This window comes from Gambusia affinis, linkage group LG01 (assembly GCF_019740435.1).
Source record: "Gambusia affinis linkage group LG01, SWU_Gaff_1.0, whole genome shotgun sequence".
Classification (NCBI taxonomy): domain Eukaryota; kingdom Metazoa; phylum Chordata; class Actinopteri; order Cyprinodontiformes; family Poeciliidae; genus Gambusia; species Gambusia affinis.
In genome coordinates, this window is record NC_057868.1 from 21477912 (window position 1) to 21490111 (window position 12200).

At 39.3% G+C, this 12200-nt stretch overlaps 1 protein-coding gene across 1 annotated transcript; it reads right to left on the minus strand.

Moving 5' to 3' along the window:
• Window positions 1–203: 203 nt before the first annotated feature.
• borcs6 (BLOC-1 related complex subunit 6) lies at window positions 204–8337 on the minus strand. The gene is made up of 7 exons (XM_044132546.1): window positions 8250–8337; window positions 6078–6670; window positions 5729–5915; window positions 5461–5643; window positions 3696–3859; window positions 3412–3495; window positions 204–2779 (listed from the first exon to the last, which is right to left on the minus strand). Exons 2-7 carry the CDS (start codon window positions 6657–6659, stop codon window positions 2654–2656), a joined length of 1326 nt encoding a protein of 441 aa, XP_043988481.1. The 5' UTR covers window positions 6660–6670; window positions 8250–8337; the 3' UTR covers window positions 204–2653.
• Between the last annotated feature and the right edge of the window lie 3863 nt (window positions 8338–12200).

Sequence of the window (12200 nt, forward strand, 5' to 3'; positions counted from 1 at the left end):
TCTGAACCTTTGCCGTCTGTCATTTATGTGGACAATATTGGCAGCTGGCATGTTTAAAAGGAATCCGAATTTTCTCAGTGAGGAACACCAACCTTATAGGTCTTTAAAATTTAAAAATATATATTTCTAATGAGCATGTTTTTTTGTTTTTTAAATCCAAATTTCAGACATTTTGCTTACTGAAACTAAAGCAGGAAAACATATCAATTGAAGCAGCTTTATTGGGAATTGGTCAATACTGGAATACAGTTTATGAGAGCAGAGAGAATAGAATTACAAAGATAAAAGATGGCACAAGCCAAATGATACACAATGAACCAAAACGTTTGCATACACTGTATAAAATGACGTCCCCCCACTGCCAGAAATTATCCTGTTTAAGGTTTGTTGAGGTTACCGACATTGTTTTATTTGCTAAACTCCAGAATGACAAAAGTGTTTAGCACTTTCTTCAAAATCACAAGTTTACATACACTAAGATTACTATGACTTAAGGATTCAAAAAAGCCCAAATGATGATGTCATGGCTTTGTAAGTTTCTGATTGGTTAATTCACAAACACGCCGTCTCCTTGCTTCAACTGGGATACCAGGAAGTGAAGTCTGGTTCGTCTTTGGGTATCAGATTCATCTGTTCAAACCACTATATGCAAGAATAAACATCATGGGAATGTCCGGGCAGCACAATGTTCAGGAACAAAATGGATTTTGTGTCTCAAAGTTGAAAATGCTTTGACAAACCACTGAACAAAATCTCAACATCTGGTGAAGATGCAGGTAAGAGAACCAACATTGGCTGAAAAACTGCACAGAGAGGAAGAATATAAAAAGCCATATTAAGACATGAGTTGCATATGGCAACTCAGGGACAAAGTCCTTAACTTTTGGAGACATGTCAAGGTTCAACTCAAGTCTCATAAAAGAAAATTGTGGCAGAGCTGAAAAGGGGTACGTGAACGAGATGACCAACAAACCCGACTCACACCAGTTCTGAGAAGCTTAAGGAAGGACATCAAAACAGGTAATTCTATCAAATACTAAAAGTTCAACAAAAGCCCAACCTGGTAAAGATCAGACCATTTGCTTCCTGTAGAGGTTCTGGATCCTCAACTACTGAGAAAATTAACAAAAGCCTCCCAAAGAGCTCCCTGTCATTATCCTGGCATTTAGTGAGTACAATTTAATTTCTGTAATCCTCACAGATCTAAAACTGACATTTTTATACAGTGTATGTAAAAAATAAAGTAACTACGTATCATTGTGTGTCATTTGAAACTGAAGCTTTTCATGTAATGAAAGGTTTAAGTGATGAATTACAAACATGAATTAAGTCGGTTTTAACTGGCAGGGAACTGAACCCAGGACTGGTCTTGTTAAGAATGAACTTCAAAAACATAATTTAAAACCCTGTGTGACAGGCTGAACTGGAGAAGAACTGGAGCTGCAGTGAAATTTATATTCCCATGAGAAGCTCTGAGGCAACAAAAACATTATTGACTTAAAAATTCAATCAAGTTGGAGCATAAAAAATGATATCCAGCCTGTCGGGCGATGACATCTAGACGTCAAATCCAGTAAAATATCTGGCACTTTTTAATATTTTATTATTTGGACAACATTCAAAGACAGTTTGAGGATCACTTAAGATTACTTTCCCCGGTTACGTTGCTCACTTCGTCTCTTCGTCTCGCAGAGGAGGAGACGGAGATTCATGGCAGATTCTGGCTTGCTATTAACGAAGCAGACCTGTGATTTAACGGTTGACTCCTCCTTTTTAGGTGATGGGAGAGAATCAGAGTGGATAAAGTGAAAGACTCTCAGTACAGATTGGAGCTCATTAGACAGCAGACATTACCGTGAACTGCCTTGCCTCCCCGCGACACACAGATGCAATGTTTTGGGGGTTTTTTCGTTTTTTTTTTTTTTTTTTTCTGAACAAGCACGCATGCTGAGCAGACTGAATAAATAAAAACATACAGACACACACAGTGGAGGAACCTGCTTGTTGCATAAGATTAAAAAATAGACTTTCTGTTCCAGTGCAAATGTCACCGTCTTCCGAGCAGTTCATTCTTGCCTCTCCGGAGACAGAAATATTGCCCCCGTCTGCGGAGGGGAGGTTAGTGCAATCTGAACCACGCAGGCTGGACGGATAAAAGTATCACCCTCCTCTGACTTTTAAAGAGGAACAGAGAATGCATGTAGCCCACCTGCTGCGAGGTTTGTGTTTGTGTTTGTGCGTGGGCGCGACCTGCTAAGCATCCGGGTCAACAGAGTTAACTTGGTGGGATTTTCTTCTTGAAATTTTGAAGAGAAGAAGAAGAAAAAGGAAAAAAAAAAAAAACAATAAACAAACAGCTCATCCGCAAAAGTCGATGCGTTTCTCTTTGGATCCCACAACACAAAAACAGGTCATCTTCAAACGGCACACAGAAGAGCTATGAGTGGAAATCATTCAGCATGCCGGGCAGCGGCGTGTTCCAGACTCCTGAGGTGAACTTCATCTTCGCTGCAGCGTGTGTGTGTGCTGCCTGCGAAAGGTTTGCATTTGCTTGCCGGCATCCTTTTTTTTTTTTTTTTTTTTTTCTTGTGGATGAGCTTTAGGTTGGATCTTTGCAGGTCGGAGCTGGGTTCGGATCTGGCAGGAAGGGGGATTACTTGCAGATCCCTTCTAGAGCATCCAGGGTGCGTTTGATGTCACGGATCTGAGCCGCCAGCGTGTGGATGGGCTGCATGGAGCGATCCAGCTCCTCGCAACGAGCCATTAGTGTGTACATGCCCTGGAGGACAAAAACAAAAACACAAACAAATGAACAACACTGTGTCTAAAGAAAAATACAGAGCTGGGATACAATTTGTATCCCTTCAGCTTCGTACTTTGTCACATTGTCATCACAAACTTTGCATCACATTTTTCAAAAGTTTTATAGTTTTGCAAGTTCTTCATTTTCAACTTAAAATATAAAATACAAAAGAAATGGACGAAGGAAGAAAAAGGGAAGGAGGTAAAGAAGGAAGGAAGGAAAGAAGGAAGGAATGAAGGAAGAAATAAAGGAAGGACACAAAACAGGAAGTAACACAGGACATAAAAGGAAGAAAGGGACAACAGTAGGAAGAGAAGAAAGGACCAATGAAAGATTATCACACATTCAGATAGGATATAGAATAAAGAAAAATGAGAATAAAATACAAGTTTGAGATTACAATGTAGCAAACTGGAACAAATTACAATAGAGAAAATGCAAAACACTTAGAGGACACTAGGATCCAGTGGCACCTACAGCACATTACGGAAGCAGATTTTGTTACAATTAACCTACTCAAAATGAAATAATAATCCATCAAGAGTCCACTAATGCATTCTAAATCAGTAACACACATTTATAAGGATGAGTCACACTCCACGTTTCACCTTTATGCTCATGTCTACAGACTCTCCCAGGCTGTCCACAGAGTCTCTGTAGGTCTGGATGTAGCCAACGCTCAGAGCCGTCATCTGGAGAAACAATGAGTCGGACAGGCAGATGCGAAAGTGAGAAAACAAAAAACAGATTCTTTGTAGCAGGAGGAGAAGAAAGCTGAATGGATATGAGCACCGTTTCTATAAATGATCCAATAACAAACGTGATTCAGTGTAACACACAAACGAAAACGGCAGCAAGTGAACTTGGCCATTGGAGCGAAGCACCAGCTCACGTTCTGGATGGTTCCGTTGAGGCTCTTCATCATCATCTCCACGCTGTGGGCCACCTCCTGGGTGTGTCTCTGGAGGTCCAACAGAACTGTGGGGTCTATAGGCGGGATGTCCGCTGGTCTCCGCGACAACCCTCGGCTTCGGTAGATTGGACCCGAACAGTCAGCTGCAGGTAAAGCATCATGAAATTAGACAATTAACATATTCTCTTGTTTGAATGAGGAAAGGTTTAAAATCAACATAATAAAAACCTAATTGATAGCGCTAGCACACTGACGACATGAGGATTATATTTGTAGAAGAGCATCACGTCAAAACAGGTAAGAGTACAGAAGTCGTCGGAGGTCAGCGGATGTAAAAACTAAATAAATAAAAGGAGACAGTTTTGTCATCCCGGCAACAGCAGGACTTTAATAGTAGATTCTTCTAGTCAACACAAAGTGAGTCATCCATCTTAACTGAATCAGCAGGTAGAGGGAATGAGCTGCCACACAGGGCATATTGACTGTGTCGCTGCGCCTAAATTAAATGGCTGCTTTAGCCGTCACTCTCATCCGGGAGGAGTCTGAGAGCGAAGAGCGGCGTCTCGGCGTGTTCCTCCGTGAAATTTAAACATGTCAGGCTTCTGCTAATGGACCATCTACATTAGGCCAGGCTGAAAAACTTCAAAGGACTGATTTATTCCTGGGATTAGATTTATACATGTCGCCTCAAAAGCTCTACAGCAGACCAAATGCTGACAGTCATCCACTGATGATGTCCATCACAACGCCTGGCAAAAGTATTCACACCTTGTGGCGTTTTAAATTGAACTTGTTTAACTGAGATTATGTGCGACAGACCAACATACATGCTTAGATAATTCCAAAATAGACAATAGTTTCTACATATCGTCTGACTTTTTTCAAAAATCTATAAAGGGCTGCAACTAACAATTATTTTGGTTATCAATTAATCAATTTTGGCAATTAATCAAATAAAAAAATTCTGCCAAATTCTGATCATTTGTAGCAAATGACGCATCTTGAGCAAAAAAATAAATAAATCCTTCAATCAACATATTACAAAAGCTCAGCCCCCAAAATAGCAAAAAACTGATTTGTTGACTAGTTTTTTGATTGACCAATTGATAATTGCATAACAAAAGGCTCCTTAATAGGAGATTTTTTTCCCCCCACAGATTTTAAACCAAGTGATGCTAAAACGATGGGTAGTGCATATTTACAAAGTTTTGTTTTTTTTCCATTTGAAATACAAGATGTGTATATTTTTTGTAAATACTGCCGTATCCGTCTTGAGTTGATTACTATATTAGTTAATTATTTCAATAATCGATTCACCGCGATTAATCTTTTCAGCCCTAAATCAATATAAATCAAATATACATGATGCTGCACTGATGCAACACAAAGTACTGTGCAGCTATAAAAGGAAAGTGGAAGGAAAATGACTTTCCGTTCTCAACTTGTATGCAATTAAGTGAGCTGTGCAAGTTGTCTTTAGCCCCCTTTACTCTGATTCCTTAAAATCCAGCCTTATCAACTTCCTTTTGAAGTCATCCAATGAGTAAATAGAGTCCACCTTTACTAATCTCAGGATAAATATAGCTTCATATGTTTCTTAGAACCCTGTTAACATAGATTCAATCTGGACATTTCTCAGGGCTCTGAGGACGTCGTCTCTAAAATGGTTTTATGAAATTATGTTTCATAGCTTTAAATGATGTCAATGAAACAAGAGAAATTGAGTTTTTAGAATTTCACGTACAATCACTGCAGTCGAGGCTGGGCTTGGAGCTCATTTTGATCTTCTGCTCCAGGTTCTTTGTGATGAAGTTGGTGAGGTCTCCTTCACGGCTGACCGTCCCCTCCAGCTCCAGGGCTGAGGAGATGGTGGCCCTGCGGCCCTCTGACTGCCCGCTTCTGCCACCTCCTCTGGCTCCTGGACCATCTGGGAAGGGAAAAAAAAAAAGGATGAAAAATTACAGAGAAAGCACCAGAAACTCCATTCAATCCAAACTGTGACAGAGACGTACCTCCGCAGGCTCGGCTGATTTCATCCAGGCTCTTGCTGTCCTGCATCCCCCGGTTGTTCCGAACCCAAACCTGGGCCATGACGTGGGGAGGACACGGGGCATCGTCTGAGGTGAGAAGAGCAGGTTGAGGAGTAGAAGAAGAGGAGGTACTGAGACCGGGGGCTGAAGAGGAGTAGTGTTGCGAGGGCTGCAGAAACAGGTAGGAACAGGCAGAAACTGATAAATGGTGATAACTTACTAAAAGTTTATAAAAATTGGATTCTGAGACCAATCTGTGATCAAGAAGTAAATCTCAACTCCTATTGGCTCAGCTACATTGTTTTTGTCCTTAATCCTACTAACCACTTACCTCCTTCTTCGTTCTTCCTCCAGTGTTCCTCCACCTGTTCTCATTCTTCTCATCCGTCTCCATATCCTGTTTCTCTTTCTCTCCATCCTCATCTTCCTCTCTTCTATCAAGCCTTCTCTCTTCACTCTCAACCTCTGTCAAGTATCTTTCTGCAATCTCAGGGCCTCCCTGCTGACATACATCTGTGGGCTCTGCATGCGGTGCTGAATCCCACATGAGAACCAGATCCTCTGCCTTCGATCCCTCAGGAATGTCTGTGTCTTTGGATTCGGAGTTTCCTGTTTCTGCGTCATCATGATAAGAGAGGTCTACCACCTGGGAACCGTGTAATGATAAACTGGATGTTCTCTCGTGAAGATTTGTCTCAGTGTCAAAGTTGCTTTCTGCAGCGTTCCGTCTGTTTGCTGTGTCAACGTGGTTCTCTGTTCTCCCGTCCATCGACTCCGCTCCGTTATCGGGTAACCTGCTCCCGCCGTGTTTTACCGAGACCGGCGCATGAGGGCCGTTCTCCAGGGAAACGGGCGTCGCCACCCCATTAGCTGCTTCTGGCACTTCTGTGCCAACAACAGGGGAGAGACTCATCCCTCCCTCTGCTGGTGAAAACAAGAAAGAAGGTGTTAAAATCCTTCATAGAGTCAGATTCTGCTTTTTAAAAAGCAATCAAGGCAATTTCAGTGTTCTAATATTACTCTATCAACTGTATAAACAGCTCTTCAGTTAACAAAACACACCAATTGTATTGAATAAAAATACATTTTTACTTGCATTTTTTCAATTACCATAAACAGGACATGAACTTATAGAAATATAGTCTGATAGTAGAAAAGCAACTTACCAGGAATAAAAAAAATGTAGCACATATAAGAGTTTTATTCGGAAAATTGGACAGAAGCAAGCAGTAATTATAGTTTTCAATTACTGTACAATATTTAAAGCCTTCATAGAATATTGGATAGGGAAAATTTTGTAGTTGATGTGTGAAAGTCTGAAGTTTGTTTCCATTAACTACGTGACAGAACAGACATTTGGATAAATTCTGAGAAAACTAATTAGCTTTAAAGAAAAAAACTAAGTTGTGATGATTCTTTATTTCTTCAGCACACAAAAAATATTCTGTATCAGTCTAGTATCCCAGAACCATGACAGGCTAAATTGTACTGCAACCAGCACTGATTCAGAATGAACTTCAGTTTTATAGCAGTTTTAGAAATGAGTGAGTAACAAACTTAATCATGAAGAAGGAGTTGGAGAAAAAAAAATTTTTTTGGTCAGGTCCTTCCTTTTAAAGAGACAATGAAGTCCAAAAGTGATAAAGTGCTCCTATAGGATGTTCTGATAACAATGACAAATAGCTTATGTGGTTTATTATTAGGAGCAACACGGGGTTTCCTGTCAACAAAATTAGGTTAAGTGGCTCCTAATCACATTCTAATCCTGCTATTCTTGTATACAATAAGCGCGCCATCAAAAATATTTGTGAAAATTCAGATTTGGATCATTTTAAAAATGACAAATAGTCCCCCCCAGTTGTTCTAACTTTGGAAAAAAATGCCAAAGGAACATTTCAGTTTCCACAGCTGCGTGCAGGAACCATGTGATCTTGCTCCTTAAAAGGAAGTAAACAAGCAAAGTCAGTAAAATAAATTCTACCCGTCAGGTTATGACAGAGATGGTTGTGTAACTGCATTTGATGCTGCAGTTCAAGATCAGATGACCCACTCTTTAACTCATAGTCCCTAATCATTTCCCCGAGTTTTTACACACGTTTTAAATCCAGACGTTAACAATAACCAAAGCTGCTGACTCCTGACAGCCATTTAATACACTAACATATTAACGCTAAAAAACTGGTGCTCATTAAACCAAGTTGATGTTATTAATTGTATTTGTTTTACCAAACTACGAAGCTGAAGGACTTGCCATGACACAAAGTGAGACATAAAAGGAACAAGTCTATCGTCTGTCATCGGTGAGGAAGTAGCTGCGCTGCTGTTTTGATGCGGCTAACATTAGCGGCTAAGGCCTCCGACTTACAAACCTCAGCAAACCTGATTTGATTCAACTGACAAGGTAATAAAAGCGGGATTTATTTTAGACTAATATTCAGAGTCATTTCGTAAATGCATAAGATAGCGACGCCACATGCCCCAATTTATCGAAAGAAACACTCACCAGGGCAGTTTCTATCCTGTAAGATGTAAGCAACAACCGAGTCCAATCAATATATTGTTCCCCACAACTCTCCAAAGAACCGTTCCGCTTCGCAAAATCTTTCAGGGGATCATACAAAAATATAAACTATTACCTTTTAAACATTGCCATGTAAATAATAACTCAGAAAATAAATTATTTATATGTTAGAGTTAAGTTTAAAAATAATTAAATTCGTTAGATTTTCTACAAAACCATCCAATAAGCCTGCAATCTGTAATCAAACTTAAATCAAATGCCAATATCAGAAACACACACATTGTTATTTTATTTTAACAATGTGCGCCACTAATTTTACAAACATCAGTTTATTTGTGTTATTTATTTCTGAGTGAAAAATGTATGTTGTATTTACCACAATTTTCCCAACAGATGGAGACAAACACCAGGGCCCCTCAGGCTGCTGGCTCTGTTTGGTGCCAAATGAGAGAAAGGAGAACTGAGATCTCCGGTGTTCTGTTGCTGGTTCTATACGTTTGTTCTATGAATGGATCAATAGAAATACATATTTAAAAATATAAACTTTAAAATTATACTAAGATCATGTAGGTAAAAAGTAAAATTAGTTGTTGTCATGTACACTAAACTTGCACGGCCTGAAAAGGTACTTGGTATAAGGAACTTAAAAGAAAAGCAAACAAATTATTAAACTTAATATCCTCTGAAAAATGTGCCTTTTCTTTGTTGGACTTGTTGCACAAAGGTCCACCACAGCTATATTCCTACTTCAGTGAATTCAAAGCCAGTTAGTTTTTTTTTCTTAGTCTCTACAATCCTCTGCAATCAGGATTTTTGTTTCTTGCTTTTCCAATCAGAAAAGTAGATAAATATTTGGCAAAAAGTTAGATTTTAACCATTTAAGAACCATCAAAAATGTGAAAATATATCTCCTTTGTAAACACCTATGGGAAATTATGCATGCTTTCTTAAAGGCTTGTCTACACATGTATGATGCTAATTTTTTTCTCACAGGATTTACTCTGTCTGTATTGTTTGCACTCTGATCTGAATCCAGCTCAATATCTATTACCTGGACTAAGAGGTGTGATCACAAAACTGTCTTATCGTCTCTCCACTTGCTTCTGATTCACTTGACTTCAAAGTTTTATAACTAACTTTTTGACTTTGAAATAATTTAGGCTCATCATACTTAACTGGACACTGATCACCACACGTTCTCGTTTTCTAGAATGTTCTAATGTCCAAAATTAAAAAAATATGATTAAGAGTTTGTTAGAGCTCCACAAAAAGCTTTTATAGTTTATCACTTCATACATTCACTGCACAAACTTCACAACTTTTACATTTTTTAAGGGACTTTTAAAGGATTCTGTGGTTTACTTTCAGGCCAAACTAGGTTTGAGTGCCAAACCTGGGCAATTGTTTTTGTTGTCGTCTCCTTACTACGTTCCATACAACACAAAGACTGATTTCAAACATTTTAGAGCCCTCTTTTACCCCTACTACTACAATATTTTCTTTCTTTTAAGCAGGTCTTTTGATTTTGCCAGTGTTCATTCTTTCTTCAACAACCAGAAGCTCACCAAACAAAATATCCATACATTTAACAGATTATGCTTGAATCATGTCCCCCCCGATGTGATACGTCTGTGATTTTTCCCCACGTGAAGTGAGAATGAGCGTACAGAGTCCTAATTTATTCCTCACCAGAAAAAAAACAGTTCTTTCCATTTTACAGAAGGTTATTTGTTTTTATTGATTGAGGTTTTTTTATACAGTAGCAAGAACATTTGTCCAAATATGTTAGACAAACATGCTGTTAAGCTGTCCTAATTCCTTCATACGACTGCAACCCACTCACATTTAAACAGGTACCATATGTACAAAAAATGCGTCTTGGTGAAATGTGTATGTTTGAGCCTGTCTCACACACCCGGTATTTTTGCTTTCGCATCGTCATTTCGGGAATGAGTTTATAACTTATTTCAAATGACAGTGAATGACCTGCCAGGAAGCTTGAAGTAATGAGAAGATATTGGTTTGGACTGTGTGCCTCCAAAGTGGAAATAAAGCCAGTGTCTTGTGGCTTTTTTCCAAAAAAAAACTTTGAATGGCAAACCCCTGTAGAAGAGGAGAGAGGACTGAAAAAACCCACAGTGCATCCACATCTAAAGATCTTGTAAAATATCTAATCCAACTCATCCATCCAGCCCAGCTGTGCCCTCAGTGGGGATTCAGCAGTTTTATTCCATTTGCTGCTTCTCCAGCTGCAGCACACATCAAAGCTGAAGAAATCTACCTAAAGACACACAAGTTTAAGAAATAAGCTTTTGTTCCAGAGCACCCCTCCAGAGCGCTCCATTACTTAATTCTGTCTCCCCTTTTGGGATTTGACAGTAGAAAAGAAGCAATTTTAACAGATTTTTCTGTTTCCCACATAAGAAGTAGCAGTTAAGACAAGGAGGTATACGAAGCAAATTGAGAGCATGTGGCTTCATACAGATGTGGTTTTTCATTATAGAAGTTGGAGACTGCACGTTTTACGTCGGTGGTCAAAATGACAGTAAACGACCGTAAATCAGCAAGCCACTAATCCTGGCTGTTAATTCTCTCCAGGGTGGAAGGCAAGGCTCCTCATGACCTGAACTCGACGTGCTGTTTCAATTAAACAAATGTAGCAAAAAGACGCCCTCTCAGCTCCTCACCGGAACGTCTCAGACAGTAAAAACTGACGCTGCAAAAGTCGGTTTTCAACATTCCCTGACTCAACATCAACGCCACTGATCACACGTCTCGAAAGACGCTCAGGTGCTCATGAAAACGTATTTGAGTTTAATGCAAGGAAAGCTGCTCGAGATGTTTCCCCAAACCAAGAATTCAACATTTTATGTTGGTCTTGGAAAAATTGTTTTTGGATTCATGTTTAAAAGGCTGTCGTGGTTTGTGTTCAGAGAAACGTAAAAATAAAATAAAATAAAAAAAATACATCCAGTGGTTTTACAGAGGAAGAGGGATAATTAAAAGTTTGCGGAAAGGTGATCGGTTTCCAAAGCCCTTGATATAATCGCCAATGGAGCTATGGTTGAAGAGACCTTACTGTAGAAATCATTTTGGGCAGCAAGCAATAAAATTCAGTTTTGAACATTTAAGCAGATTTTGTTCAGCCTGAGAACTTCACTGCGAGGGGTTCTGTGGTGACGTGAACAACCTCTTATTAGACCTAAAGGGAACTTTTATTGGCTAAATTGTGTGAAAAACTCTCTGTCAGAGCACAAGGAAAAATAATAATTGAAAGGCGACATGAAGCTAATGCCAAAACTTTTCTACAGCGCTGTGACTTCCTTTGGCATGTTTCCCAGCCACTTACTTTGTTTTTATTGAGTTCTTTACAGAGTCCTCTCAAATTGCCAGAAAATATAAACTCGCTTTAAGCTACCAGTGGGTTTACTGCTTGGCTGATTCTGGTGCCAAGTATCTCATGAGGACCGTTTCGATTTTTTTTAGTTTCTGCTTTGAGACAAATTGTAAGCACTTATAGTGGTTTTCAACTCATTGGAAAAGTCTTGAGTCTTCTTTTTGTTTAATAATATTTTGCTGCCAATAGGCTTTCTGTGGCTTCTTTTGCTCACTTTTGAAGTCCAGTATGTGCTACTTTTTTTAAAATTTTCTTATTTTGATACATCCATAAGGCTGTTATTAAATGGACTGGCGTTTTTCTGATCATTTTGACCACTCAAAGCGCTCTACACTGAAATCAGATTCACCCATTCGTACTTAAAAACACACACACATTTATACACCGATACTCAAATCAGTACGCAATTTGGGGTTCAGTGCCTTCGCCAGGGGCACGTCGACATGTCATAGGAGGAAGCTGGAGTCGAACCTACAACCTTCCGACCACAAGACGACTACTCTGATTTTAAAGGGTATTGTGTCAGATCTATGTTA